At 44.3% G+C, this 15,063-nt stretch overlaps 1 protein-coding gene and 1 non-coding gene across 11 annotated transcripts in view; one reads left to right on the forward strand and one right to left on the reverse strand.

Moving 5' to 3' along the window:
* Window positions 1–11,334, reverse strand: part of LOC138838422 (protein YIPF1) — a 37,132-nt gene extending 25,798 nt beyond the window's left edge. For 2 of the 10 annotated variants that reach the window (XR_011375600.1, XM_070037910.1), the window contains exons 1-5: window positions 11,238–11,326; window positions 10,587–10,667; window positions 7,543–7,706; window positions 3,471–3,551; window positions 2,492–2,579 (exon numbers count right to left, since the gene is read on the reverse strand). Coding sequence is in view for 9 of the 10 variants with exons in the window: in XM_070037910.1 (XP_069894011.1) it covers window positions 2,492–2,579; window positions 3,471–3,551; window positions 7,543–7,706; window positions 10,587–10,617 (364 nt within the window). In the remaining variant the exon portion in view is untranslated. The other 8 variants (XM_070037912.1, XM_070037913.1, XM_070037911.1 and 5 more) reach the window with 8 other exon arrangements.
* LOC138838492 (U6 spliceosomal RNA) lies at window positions 367–473 on the forward strand. The gene has a single exon (XR_011375629.1). It is a non-coding gene; the product is annotated as a U6 spliceosomal RNA (small nuclear RNA).
* Window positions 11,335–15,063: the final 3,729 nt, after the last annotated feature.

Genomic DNA, 15,063 nt, shown 5'->3' on the forward strand with positions numbered 1-15,063 from the left:
CAATGGCCCAGCTCTGCATTTCACCCACATTTCACCTCCCCAGAGCCCACCACTGTAACCAGTTTCTGGTGAATCCTACCAGAAATATTGGGTACCTATAAGCAAATGCATGCATGCACATGTGTTTGTATATGCACATGTCCTGAATGCATCCTTCTATTTTTACTTTTTAATATCCTAGAGATTCTACCATTGTTAGCCATAAAATTAGCTTCCTTCTTTTTTGGGGAGTCAGTGATGGGGCTTAAACTCAGGGCTTGGGTACTGTCCCTGAGCTCTTTTGCTCAAGGCTGGTGTTCTACCACTTTGAGCCATAGTGCCACTTCCAGCTTTCTGGGATAATTGGGAGATAAGAATCTCATTGGCGTGCTCACTTCGGCAGCACATATACTAAAATTAGAACGATACAGAGAAGATTAGCATGGCCCCTGCACAAGGATGACACACAAATTCGTGAAGTATTCCATATTTTTCTAAAACAAAGTGAATAAGCAACAACCCTAAAAATTGGCCTTTGAGGGCTGGGAAGGTGGCTCAGTGGTAGAGCGCTTGCCTTGCAGGCCTGAGGCCCTGGGTTTGCTTCCTCAGCACCACATAAGCAAAAAGAAAAAAGCCGTAAGTGGCACTGTGGCTTGAGCTGAAGAGCTGAGGGACAGCGCCCAGGCCCAGAGTTCAGGCCCCACGACCGGACCCCCCCTCCCAAAAAAAAAAAAAAGAACTAAAAATTGGCCTTTGATTTTAATTGAATAAACCTTAATTAAAAAAAATTTCATTGACTTTCCCGCCCAGACAGGCTTTGAACTGTGATTCTCAGATCTTGGTCTCCTGAGTAGCTAGGCTTACAGGTGTGAGCCACTGGCACCCAGTTAAGCTTCCTTCTTAATGACTATAAAATAATCCCCCCAAGTGAATAAGTCGACCATGCTTTGCCAACTTCTTTCCCTGGTTGCTCGATTTCAGGAACACCATCCTTATCTCACTCTATCTAGGAAAAACACTATGTAAACAAATATGAATATGTTGTTATTGTACTTTTTTTAAGATAAAGTCTTTCAGTGTATCCCAAGATGATCTTAAAATCTCAATCCTCTTGCCTCAGCCTTCTGAATTTACAATCGTGCCCAGTAAAAGTACAATTTTTAAGCTGAGAAATTTCAATATATTTTATGAATTTCATTTTTCAATTTCAATAATATTTTGCAACACTGCAATAATTTTAGGTACCTTAACACAAAATTAATTAAGAAAATTTTTTGTGGGCTGGGGACATGGCTCAAGTGATCAATAAGGCCTTGAGTTCAAACCAGAGGAGGAGGGGAAGAGAAGGATGGAGAGGGAGAGGGGGAAGAAGGGGGAATAATAAAATAATAATAATAGAGATGTCTAGCAGAAATAGATGAGTACTTTTTCAAAGCTAAGCCTTGCATTCTAAGGTGAAAAGGATACTCCAAAAAGAACCACCATCAGCTTTCCACAAACTATTTCCTCACAAGACTACAAGTTCTCTACTGTAGTAAAGGACTAAACTCAGAATTATTTTGACTTTCAAGCTTACCATATAAAAGATACAAAAATAAAAATAAAAGCCCACAGCCAGACGCTGGTGGCTCACACCTATAATTCTAGCTACTCAGGAGGCTGAGATCTGAAGATCACAGTTGGAAGCCAGCCTAAGCAGAAAAGTCCCATGAGACTCTTTTTTTTTTTGAGGGGTTTTCCGGTCATGCGGCCTGAACTCTGGGCCTGGCCGCTGTCTCTCAGCTCTTCAGCTCAAGGCTAGTGCTCTACCAATTGAGCCACAGTGCCACTTCTGGCTTTTTTCTTTTTGCTTATGTGGTGCTGAGGAATTGAACCCAGGGCCTCATGCATGCAAGGCAAGCGCTCTACCACTGAGCCATCTTCCCAGCCCCCCATGAGACTCTTATCTCCAATTAACCACCAGAAAACCAGAAGTGGAGCTGTGGTTCAAAGTGGTAGAGTGCTAGCCTTGAGCTAAAGAGCTTAGGGACAGTGCCCAGGCCCAGAGTTCAAGTACCATGACCAACAACAACAACAAAAAGAATTCATATCAACCAATAAAAAGGGAAACAAGATGGTATGAACCTGTCATTCCAGCTACTCAGGAAGAGGAAATAGAAGAATTGAGTCCAGTTGGCCTGGGCATATAAAAACAAACCCTATCTCCAAAATAATAAGAGCCAAAAAGGCTAGAGGAATAGCTCAAAATATAGAACCCCACCTAGCAAGAGCAAGGTCTGGAGTTCAAACCCCTCCATGTTCTGTCAAAAACAAAACTAAACTAAATATTGATATCAGACATATTGCATTTCCCATAAATTCTCTGTAAGAGTTGCCACTAAATCTCAGATGAGTCAAAAGAACACCATGTATTACCCGAACAGTACAATGATCCCAGCTTTTCAGGCAGCCCACACATTTACCCAAGCTTAACCAGAACATGGTTAAAGAATCAAAAGGGCACGGCACGTACCATAGAGATCTGGATTGCTGCGGATAGATAACCTTACGAAGTTTTTTCCAGGTATTGGCAAAAGTGACCCTTTTATTCTGTCAAAGACCTAGAAGACAACAAAGCAGTAAATTCTTAAGTTTTTCATTTATTTTTTAATTTTATTTTTTTTGTTGTTAGTTGTGGGGCTCGAACTCGGCTTGGGCACTGTCCCTCAGCTCTTCAACAAGGTGAGTGCTCTACCGCTTGAGCTACAGCGCCACTTCTGGTTTTCTAGTAGTTTATTGGAGATAAGAGTCTCACAGACTTTCCTGCCTGGGCTGGCTTTAAACCTCGATCCTCAGATCTCAGCCTTCTGAGTAGCTAGGATTACAGGCGTGAGCCGCTGCCCGGCTTTAATAGTTATCTTTTTGTTATTATAAAGGTGATACACAGGGCTGGAAGGTAGCTTAGTAGTAGAGTGCTTGCCTAGCCTGCATGAACCCCTGAGTTCAATTCCTCATAAACAGAAAAAGCCAGAAGAGGCACTGTGGCTCAAGTGGTAGAGTGCTAGCCTTGAGCAAACAAAGCTCAGGGACAGTTCCCAGGCCCTGAATTCAAGCCCCAGGATTGGGAAGAAAAAAAAAATTAATGAAAGGTGATACACAGAAGGATTACATTAAATAAATCAGGTAATGAGTACATTTCTTTTTGGACAATGTTTTTTGTTGTTGTTTTTGTCAGTCACAGAGTCTGGGCACTATTCCTGAACTTTTCTGCTCAAGATTAGTACTCTACCACTTTAATCAACATCTCCAGTTCCCTTTTAATTTTTTTTCTCCAAAGTTTTCTTCAACTACTACAAAATTGAAGCTCAGTTATTTAGGCTTTTTATGATAGTATTTCTACACTCTTCTAAGACCACTTCCAGTGCAAAAATCTTTTATGTGATTTGCCTGCTTAATTACAGAAGAAACAAGTCTCCATTATATAGAAGGAAGAGTAAAACAAATTTACAAACCTGGTACGTGTCCACATCAAAGAATGTTTGGTAGTACTCAAATGTCCAGAAGGGAGAGCTTTTCTTCTGGCCAGCAAGTAACTGTCAGAATAAAATAAAACATAATCAGTCAGATGCTGGTGGTTCATGATTATAATCTTAGCTACTTAGGAGGCTGAGATCTGAAGCCAGCTCCTAGCATGAAAGTCTATGAGACTCTTATCTACAATTAACCACCAAAAATAAGCTGGAAGTGAAGCTGTGGCTCAAGTGGTAAAGTGCTGGCCCTGAGCAAAAAAGCTCAGGGACAATGACAAGGCCCTGAGTTCAAGCCCCAGGACCAGGCACCCACCCCTGCCTGCCCCCACACACACTAAAAAAAAAAAATCAACACAGAAATAACTTCCTAATTGTAGCTACACAGGGGGAAGATGATCTGATAAAAAACCAAAATGTGGGAAACCACTAGGCATTTCTGCATTCAATGAACAACAGCAACAGCTACACTTCATGCCCAGCCTGATACATCAGTTTTAAAATCACTTTCATCAGGTTTCAAGTCCCAGCTCCTCCACTTGGGTGAGCTTTGACAAATCACTAGACTCTCCCAAGGCTTAGTTGCCTGATCTAGAAAGATCTCTATCACCTAAGAAAAATAGAGAAAATTGGATTCAGTAGTATGTGGAGGAATGTTACAATAGACACACACCCATACATACAGAGCAACAGATTCAAGATCCTCACTTGTGTTGTCACCTGAATTTTCAAAGTCTCATGTTCTAATTCACTCTAAAGTACTAAAAATATTACTTGCTCTATTAAAAAAAAATCTAGGGGGTGGAGGTACAGTTCAAGTTGTAGAGCGCCAGCCAATAAGCAAAAGCATCAGATACTAAGAGTCTTGGTCTTGGACAAAAACAGAAAAGAAAAAAAAAATCTAATTTAGAGGAGGCCCTGCCTGTGGCCATAGCACAGCTCTCCTTGATGACACCAGAGCCAGGCCCAGCACCAGGAATCATGACTGCAAACAGGATTCACAAAGCAGAGGGTGCAGCAGAGCCCAGGCCGCTCTGCAGGACAAGGGACCCACTTTCTATAAGCTAGGCCAGGAACTCTGTCACTGTCACAAAATTCCAGTAACTTTTTCTCAATTCACAAAGAAAATGAAGATAATGCAATTTCTTTCAAGGTTAAGATTTTTTCCCTTATGTATTTTTTCAAATTCATAAATATTCACAAATGCTTAAATATTGGTACCACTGTTTATTCCACAAATGTTAATTTTGCATCAACTTGTCTGGGCTATTGTACCTAGAAGTTGGTTAAACAATCTTCTGGATGTTTCTGTGAGGGTATTATTGGATGAAATTTACATTTAAATTCCATTTCCTTAAGACTGCTCTATAATGTGGAGGGACCTAACCTAATGAGTTGAAGGTCTCACCCATACACAAGACCAACTCTACCTCACCCATCCCCCCTAAGCAAGAAGGAACTGGCAGCAGACAAACTTTCAATTGCAACTCTTTCCAGAGTCTCAGGCCTACTGGTCTCTCTTACCAGATTTCAACTCGCTAAAGATTTTTTTTTTCTCCACACTTTACTGGTTTTCTTTGTTGAGAACTCTAATGTTCAGCCACTCCTGTGTATATTGATGTCTACCACTTTAACAAGTTAGGAACACACTTCACCTCTAAAGGGGTCGTGGGGTCTAGCAACAAAAAGCACAGGCCACTTCCTGCCAGTGTGCATCTTGTCAGGTGACTTCAACTCTGTGCCTCAAGTTTCTCACTGTAAAATTGGTATAAAAGTAATGCCTGGTTTAGAGTCCTTTGGAGATTAAATGAGATGATACAAATATCAACTTTAAATGGTGGCTGGCAGCCATCAAACAATCAATAAATATCAGTTACTGTAGCAGCAATGAGGGCCACAATGCTACTTTATTTTTCATATTTCAGATCAGGAAACTCAGGCTTAGGGTTACATTATAACAGGTAACAGGTTCATGGGAACTGTTTTGCTTAAACAAACAAACAAAAACATTCCAGGGCTGGGAAGGTGGCTCAGTGGTAGAGTGCTTGCCTCGCATGCATGAGGCCTTAGATTCGATTCCTCAGCACCACATAAACAGAAAAGGCTGAAAGTAGCTCTACGGCTCAAGTGGTAGCGAGCTTGCCTTGAGCTGAAGAGCTCAGAGTCAGCGCCCAGGCTTAGAGTTCAAGTCCTATGACCGACAAAAACAAAAAACAAAACAAAAAAAAACTACTCAGTCCCCTGAGTTCATTAAAAGCAGGAGGAAATCTGGCATCTCTGCCTCTATTTTGCATCGGAGTCTCTCTCTGATAGCATCTGAGGACTGTGCAAGACTAACGGGACCAGACTGCTGGGTAAATATCTGGTGAGAAGAATTGAAGGGTCGGAAATACAGCTCAGGTGTTAGAGTGCCAGCCAATGAACACAAAAAATAAAATAAAATAAAATGCAAGCTATTTCCCAGGCAACTATACCTTTAACCACCAGACAATAAATCAGACTAAAACTTATTAATAATATGCATGCTTGTTGACCCCTGCCTCGGTCCTTCTTCTTTTTAAACTTAAAACTCATGTCTGCAGCCCAAAGACATACTGAAATGGTTCTGCCCTCTTCTAGCACACTGGCCAGTTTGTTAATAAATAAATTGCCTTTCTCTACCCTTCAACATTATTAGTCTACTGATATGGTTCCCCCCCCCCCTGTTTTTCTTTTTGGCTCTACTGTGGTTTGGATTCAGGGCCTCCCATTGCTAAAGACAGGTGCTCTAACCACTTGAGCTATGTAAGAGTCCCCAGCTATAGTTGAGTCCAGCCTTAGACCACCATCTTGTTAAGTAGCTGATATTACCAACATGAGCCACTGCACCTGGCTCTTTAATTGGTCTCTTTAATTCGCATACTGAGGCAAAAATTCGCATACTGAGGCAAATGGCTGAGCTGGACATGTTGGAACCCTTGGAGCTAAACCTTTGGCCTAGAACTCTGTTTATAAAAGTACTCTTCTTAGGACTGCCTTACTGCAGCCAGGACCAGGATTCAAGATCAGAGACTCATAAGTCTGAAGATGTTTTGTTTTGCCAATACTGCAGTTAGAACTCAGTCTTGCTTGCTCAGCTGGTACTTTACCACTTGAGTCAAATTCCCAGACTTCTTTTTACTGGTTGTTGGAGTCTCTTCAGATTTTTCTCTCTGGCCAGCCTCAAACCTCAATCCTCTTGACCTTAGATTCCTGAGTAGCTAGAATCATAGGCCTGAGCCACTGATGCCAGGCTTAAATCTGAGTTTTCATCACAATATTTTGCATATAAAGGTAATTTAGCATAAACTTCAGCACTTATTTTGAGGAACACCAGGACCTGAGGCGAGACCGGCAGATCGACCTGAAGTAATTACATGTAAGCAAGTTCCCCCTGCCCCATGCAGGCTCTATCACTTCTAGTCAAACCACCTGCCTCTTACCTGCCCTTCTGGCCTCCTGTCTTTCTGCCTCCAATTTATACTTAAGGTTTCCATATCTTAATTATTATTGAACATATCACATCTAGTCATAGTGCTTAAACCTTTTGACACATCCTAATTATGTTCAGAATGCAATTCATACTCATTGGGTTGAGGTCTGGCTTAGCTGTGCAGCCTTCTCTCCTGTCTTTGCCTGTATTTTTCTCCCACGATGAGTAAAGATGGTGGACATCCCTTGCCTACACTATGCTTTTTCATGCCGATGACTTCAGTAATATGTTCCCTTGCCTGTATCATCTTTGCCCCACACTTCTTCCTCTGGCTACTCCTCCCCTGCCAGCAGGTTCATTCAGGTGCCACTGCCTCCAGGAAGCCTTCCCTAACTCTTCTCCCTGCCCCTGTCACCCATCTTCCCCCCTCCATACGCACTTCCATGGACAGTAATGGTCTATTTCTCCACCAAGCTGAGGCCATGGGTCATCTGCCTTTGTGGCACCACTGTCTGGCACTGTACCTGCATATACAAGTCAGTGAATAAATGCAGGAACAAGCTTGAAATAAAAAGGGGGAGGGAAAAGTCAAAGGTCAGTTTAAACCTCAGTTTTGTCAGAGTCATCATTTCCCAGCAACTCATCATCCTCTTCCCTCCTAGAACTTCTTGGGGGTCCTGACTTGTGCTTGGGGGTTTCGCCAGGATCCTCAATGCTTATTGTGGTGGCATCTGAGTTTGCTGCTAGAGAAGTGGCTGTATCACCAAATTCTGAAATCAAGCAGAGCACAAAGACCAAGAGACTTTCTCACACAGGAAGAGAAATGCTATATATGTATCTTATATGCATATACATATGTATGTATATATTTGTAATTTTATTGTTATTATTAAGAATTGTAGCCAAGTGCCAGTGGCTCAGGAGCTAGTAATCCTAGCTACTCAGGAGGCTGAGATCTGAGGATCACATTCAAAGCTAGCCCAGGCAGGAAAGTCCGTGAAACTCTTATCTCTAGTTAACCACCAGAACACCGGAAGTGGTACTGTGGCTCAAGAGGTAAAGCACTAGCCTTGAGCTGAGGAACTGAGCGATAGCACCCAGGCCCTGAGTTTAAGCTCCACGACCAAAACAAAACAAAACAAACAACAAAAAAAAGTTGTCAGAGGGATTACATTTCCATAAAACAGGTAATGAACAAAATTCTTTTTGGAAAATGTCACCACTTCCTCCGCTTTCCCCAGTTTCCCCCCTGGAGCAATGCTTTTTATTGAAAGAGAAGCTTTATAGCCCCAGCTTTGTTACAGACCTCTAGTAAAGATAAACAAGGATGTCCTATGCTACAAAGCAAGATCCTGTCTCAATTTAAAAAGAAAGAGGGGCTGAGAATGTGGCTTAGTGGTAGAGTGCTTGCCTAGCATACATGAAGTCCTGGCTTTGATTCCTCAATACCACATAAACAAAAAACCAGAAGTAGCAGTGTGGCTTAAGTGGTAGAAATGCTAGCCTTAAGCAAAAGAAGCACAGACCAGTACCCAGGCTCTGAGTTCAAGCTCCAGACTGGCACAAAAATAAATAAATAAATAAATAAAATAAAAAGGAAGAAAGAGGAAAAGAGAAAAATGTCTTCTAGAAATCAATCTGACAGGGACTGGGAAGGTGGCTCAGTGGTAGAGTGCTTGCCTTGCATGCATGAGGCCCTGGGTTCGATTCCTCAGCACCACATAAGCAAAAGAAAAAAGCCAGAAGTGGCGCTGTGGCTCAAGTGGTAGAGTGCTAGCCTTGAGCTGAAGAGCTGAGGGACAGCGCCCAGGCCCAGAGTTCAGGCCCCACGACTAGACAGAATTAAGTGATAACGAAGATAAAAAACAGAATTTGGAGGTAGACTGGGATTTTAGTCCTGACTCAGCTATTCACTGACTACATGAGCCTTAGTGGGTAACTTGACCTCTTGAACCTCAGGTATCATCCTACAATAGACAGAATAATGTTTGTTTTAAAGATGCCAGGAGGGGGGGAGGGGGGAGGCAGGGAAGGGAAGTGAAGGGTAAACAAAGGAGGAGGCTGCAATGCTTGGTAAGAAATGTATGCATTATTCTGCCCATGTAATTGTAGCCCCTCTGTACAGTATGTTCTCAAATAAAATAAAATACAATTTAAAAAAAAAAAAAAAAAAAAAGATGCCAGGAGCAAGGTGCTAAAGACTCATACCTGTAATCCTAGCTACTCAAGAGGCTGAGACCTGTGGACAGCAGTTCAAAGCCAGCCCCGGCAAGAAAGCCTGTGAGATTTTTATCTCCAATTAACCACCAGAAAACCACAAGTAGGACTGTGACTCAAAGTGATAGAGCACTAGCCTTGAGCAAAAAGAGCTCAGGAACAATGCCCAGATCCCCACAACCAACCAAAACAAAAACAAAGTAAAAATAAAGATGCCAGGAGAGTTAGATATAGTACCTAATACCTAAGTCAAGTCCTTTATAGAGTAGACCACTCTAAATCTCATTCTAGTTCAAGAAAGTTTTAATGGAGCCAGGTACTGGTAGCTCATACCTATTCACACTCATAAACCTAGCTACTCAGAAGGCTTACATCTGAGGATCATGGTTCAAAACTAGCCTAGGCAGGAAAGTCTATGAGGCTCATCTCCAATTAAGTACCAAAATGCCAGAAGTGGAGCTGTGGTTCAAGTAGTAGAGGGCCAGCCTTGAGCAATGCCCAGATCTTGAGTTCAAGCCCCAGATGGGCACAAAATTTTTTTTCCTAATATCTATGTGATTAATATAGAAAATATAAAGGCAAAAAAGTAGAAACAATGCTGGGAATATGGCTTAGTGGTAGAGTGTTTGCCTAGCATGCATGAAGCCTGGGTTTGACTCCTTAGTACCACATCAACAGAAAAAGCTGGAAGTGGTGCTGTGGCTCAAGAGGTAGAGTGCTAGCCTTGAGCAAAAGAAGCTCAGGAACAGTGCCTAGGCCCTCAGTTCAAGTCCCAGAATTGGCAAAAAAAAAAAAATCACTTAGTCAAGGGAGGTACAGAAGTGGAGGAACAAGGATGAACAAATGCAGCAGTGGTACTCACTAGACACTATGTTGAAAATGAACTGTTGGGAAGGGAAAACTGGGAGAGAGGGAGGGAAGGAGTGATACTGTCCAAAAAGAAATGTACTTTTTTTTTTTTTTTTGGGTCCGGTCGTGGGGCTTGAACTCTGGGCCTGGGCGCTGTCCCTCAGCTCTTCAGCTCAAGGCTGGCGCTCTACCACTTGAGCCACAGCGCCACTTCCGGCTTTTTTCTTTTTGCTTATGTGGTGCTGAGGAATTGAACCCAAGGCCTCAGGCATGCAAGATAAGTGCTCTACCACTGAGCCACCTTCCCAGCCCCCAGTATTGAGTTGTTTTTTTAATGCAGTGCCTTGTGCTTACTAGGTGGGTTCTCTACCACTTGGGCCACATCACCAGCCTTCCAATGTAGTTAGGATCTCACTAACTTTGTCAGGGTGGACAGCCAACTGGAGATTACAGGCTGGGATTACAGGCAGGTACTACCACACCTTTAATATACTTTAATATAGAGGCAGTACAGCAATGAAAATCTGTTTCTTTCTATGGCTGTAGTGACCATAAAGGTAGAGATCAATGCCCCACTGCTGTACCTTCAAACTGCAAGTCATCTGCAGCTGCCATTCAGCCGGTGGATCTTCTTCCAATTTTGAGGAAGAAAAATATCCAGGGGTCTACAGGGAGAAAAAGAAATACAACTTAGGCTAAGAGAATAAGATACCTGCAGATACATCGTATTTCGGCATTAGAAACGGTATTGCTTTCCCTTGCCTCCTTTCTCAGGGGGTTTGCTAGGTTTCCAGCAAGAGCACCACTGAGCATCAGCTGTCAGCAACACCGCGAGAAAGGCGCGCACCCCGCAGAGGAGGTTCGGCGGTTCCGTGTGGTCTCCCACGGGTCCCTGTGTGTGGACTCGTTGCAGCTTGGTGAAGGGAGAATGAGGAAGGGGAGGAGGCGATCTGCCGGGGGCCCGGCCACGGTGAAGGGCACAGGCTCTCGGGTCAGACGGACCTGGGCTGGGTTCCGACTCCGTGGCTTCGCGGCCGTGCGCGCGCAGCGCGGGTCCTCGGCTTCCGCATCTGTAAAATGGGTGCGTGACGGTCTGGCCCGTGAAAGGCGAGCGGGGCACCTTAGGCGTTCGGCGCACAGCCATGAGGGGTGAAGCTACCGAGGGGCGGGAGAGAGGCCGAGCGGCAGCGGCCCAGGCGGGCGGGAGACCCTCCCCTCCTCGGGCCCGAACCCACCTCACACGCTCGGCCGCCTCACCTGGCGCGGCTCGGGCCTGCGCGGCTCCCCCTCCGCTTGAGGTTCCGTGTAGTTGCCGGAAGCCGGAGATCCGGGGGGGGCGGAACTTCTCCGCCTCCTCCGGGAGGAACCCCGCCCTCTTAAAGTGGCCGCAGCATTCAGAGACCGTCCCAGGCCGCGAGTGCGCGTAGCCGGACCTCTCCCCGACCCCTCCCGGGGGTGAGTCTCTGGTTCTTAAAGAGACAGGCACCGCGGAGCGGCTTGGCCCCAACCTCCCTTCCAGAGGTGCACGGTTGTCCTACTGTTCGTTTAATATCTCTCAGCTTTTTCCACTCAAGGCTGGTGCTCAACCACTTGAGCCACACCTCCATTTCCCGCTTTGGGGGTGATTAATTGGAAATTAGCGTCTCACAGACTTTCCCCGCCTGGGCTGGCTTTGTGATCCTCAGATCTCAGCCTCCTGGGTAGCTAGGATTTCAGGCGTGAGCCACTGGCTCCAGGTGATTTATATACCTCCTCTGGAAATACTAAGTAGGACAGTAAAATATGACCGTGACCATTAAAATTAGATCACCCAATTCTTTGGCTATAAAAATCTGAGGAAGTGATGTTGGCAATTACAATCCAAGTGTGTGAAATGAGAGAGCCAGGGGTAGGATGATGTTTGAGCATCCCCAGAGAGCCTTGTTCTTGCTTTATAGCCCTTATAGGGCAGAGCTTGGGGGCCAGGCTAGGGAAGGGGCCTGTACAGAATGGGCCTCACTCATCTGTCACCCCAGGCACCTGGGCCCCTAGGTGGATTATATCAGGACCCGACACAAGAGAGTTTCAACCTACCTCCTGCCCCTGTAGAGTTAGTGCCTAGGTAACCCTCCAGACTTTAGGGATCATTTCCTCTTCCTATGAGGTGACTGCCTTCACCTTCCAGGGCCTTTGCTTCCATAGTCACCTAGGAAGCAATATTTACCAGAATTACCTTTTGTCCATCTTTGCCAGCCTGTGAGGCTTTGAGGGCAGAGACCAGAAATAATAATGGTAGTTGCCTCTGGATCCCACTGTGAGCCTTGTGGCCAAATGCAAAGACTGTAAGTTAATGATCACTAATTGTTGCCATATGACTGGTGAGCAATTCGATATCATCACATTATTATTTATTAATGTATTTTTAAACTGGCCTTGTCATGTATGAAGGAGCTCTAATTCTCAGCCCAATCCTGCAAGCCTCAGGATACAATCTTCACTGTACAAAGCTGAATCTGAAAATATGAGCAGGGCACTTTTGCTGAAGTATGTACCAGGAATGACTCTCCATCACAAAATGAAACGTGCCACTGTCTCACACACCTCTTATGTGCCATTTTGTCTTTACCTCCCCTGCTGCTTTTCCTGGGCTGGCAAATTAACGAAAAGCTGGGCAGCTAGTCCCCCCTCCCTCGTACATACACTTTGCATCTGTGTTCTTTGATCTGCACCATTCCCTGCTACAGTGACTTTACAACCATCCTGATCTTCGGGAAAGAGGATTCACCAGTAAGCATCTTGTGACAAAAGGCAAAGTGCCCCTCAAACAGGCAATTCCTTCTTATCATCTTGACAAGAGCAGTCAAAAATTATAGACCTCCTTTTATGCCTTCAAAGACAAAAACTGAAGCCCATGGTCAATTAAGCCATACCTGTGATTTTGGGAAAGTCTTAACAATGCATATCTCTCTGACCTCCTGCCCCCTAGATCTACTTATTTAACCTGAGGCCAAGGCATCCCAGAAGATAGCTAAAGATGTACAGAAGTGCTGCCTTCCCAAGGCTGTCATGTAACAAATCTTCTTTATGTTTATTATAAAGTTACAAATTGATTTTACTTAAATACATTAAAGCAGAAAAAAGATAAATGGTCCATATTCATCATGGATAAAGCTTAGTAATTAAGTTAAATTATTCTAGATGAAAAAAATCATCCTCTTTCAAAATTCAAATTTTAATTAACCTTTTTTTCTCTTTTCTTTTCTTTTTTTTTTTTTTTGTCAGTCGTGGGGCTTGAACTCTGAGCCTGGATGCTGTCCCTCAGCTCTTCAGTTCAAGGTGAGCCCTCTACCACTTGAGTCACAGCACCACTTCCAGTTTTCTGGTGGTTAATTGGAGATAAGAGTCTCACAGACTTTCCTGTCTGAGCTGGCTTTGAACTATAATCCTCAAGTCTCAGCCTCCTGAGTAGCTAGGATTACAGGCATGAACCACCAGCGCCTGGCAATTAATCTCCTTTTTCATTTCCCAAGTCTCTTTATTTGACATATGGGGCAAGTGACTGGACCTAATGTGAGACTCTTGGAGCTTGGGGTCTAAAAATTTATTTTCAATATCACCACCACCTCTCTTCTTCCAGCTTTAGCAGGCATAACCTGAGTGAGCTTCAAAAGTAGAGAAAATTGCTGGGCTCTGGTTACTCATGCCTGTAATCCTAGCTACTCAGGAGGCTGAGATCTGAGGATCATGGTTCAAGCCGGCCCGGGCAGGAAACTCCGTGAGACTCTGATCTCCAATAAACTACTAGAAAACCAGAAGTGGCACTGTGGCTTAAGCAGTAGAACGCTCGCCTTGAGCTGAATAGCTGAGGGATAGTGCCCAAGCCCAGAGTTCAAGCCTCATGACCGACAAAAAAGAAAAAAGGAAAAAAATGGAGAAAATTGCTGGGCACTGGTGACTCATGCCTGTAATCCTAGCTACTCAGGATGCTGAGATCTGAAGGACATGGTTCAAAGCCAGCCTAAGCAGCAAAGCCTATGAGACTCATGTCCAATTAAGCACCTTCTCACCACCACCACCACCACCACCACCCCCATCAAATAAAACAGAAGTAGTGCTATGGCTCAAGTGGTAGAGCGCTAGCCTTAAGCACAAAAGCTCAGAGACAGTACCCAGATCCTGAATTCAAGCCCCAAGTCTGGGACACACACACACACTTATTTACCTAAGACCTTGGGACCATACCAATGGTTTATGATAATCAAGTGTTGTATGGTGAGACTCTTGGGCCAAAGGTGTTAAAGTCTGAATACTAGCCACATCAGACTGTTTGCCAAGCCTATGTTGTCAACCACCAATAGAAACCTATACACTAATGCTTAGGTGAGTATCCAGATTGACAATGAGAACCAATGCCATGTGGCTACAGTCAGAATTCATAGGTTCGTGTAGCAAAGAACCATGAGCAGAAGCCTCTGTAAGAACTAGAGCTAAATATGAAAAGCTCAGCTGTAGCTGACAACTTGGTGGAGGCTCTGTTTGCAGTCAAATCTGAGGGTTGGGAGCCCAGCATTAGGGAAGCCCAGTGTTAGGGAAATGTACCCCCACTTTGATGAAATTTACCTCCAGATTCTCACAGTGATGACTAGAGGGAAAATTCCCTCATGCTTTCAGCAAGAGAGTAAGGAAAGAAACAGTTTGAGATTTGTCAGGAAACTCCCTTTAACAAGGGAAAAACTGTTTTGCCAGAGTCAAACCTATTGCAGTTTCATCAGAATTTTTTTACTCTGGGCCTGGGCGCTGTCCCTCAGCTCTTCAGCTCAAGGCTAGCGCTCTACCACTTGAGCCACAGCGCCACTTCCGGCTTTTTTCTTTTTGCTTATGTGGTGCTGAGGAATCGAACCCAGGGCCTCAGGCATGCAAGGCAAGTGCTCTACCACTGAGCCAACTTCCCAGCCCCTCATCAGAGTTTATCTGACATAGAGAAATACTTCACTTCTAGCCAACCTGTCCCACCTAAAAGGGGGAAATGACCAAGAAACACTTACATATTACCAGTGGCCTATATTTTTGGTGGGGGGATGG

The sequence above is a fragment of the Dipodomys merriami genome, unplaced genomic scaffold (assembly GCF_024711535.1).
Source record: "Dipodomys merriami isolate MVZ:Mamm:240054 unplaced genomic scaffold, mDipMer1.0.p SCAF_28, whole genome shotgun sequence".
Lineage (NCBI taxonomy): Eukaryota > Metazoa > Chordata > Mammalia > Rodentia > Heteromyidae > Dipodomys > Dipodomys merriami.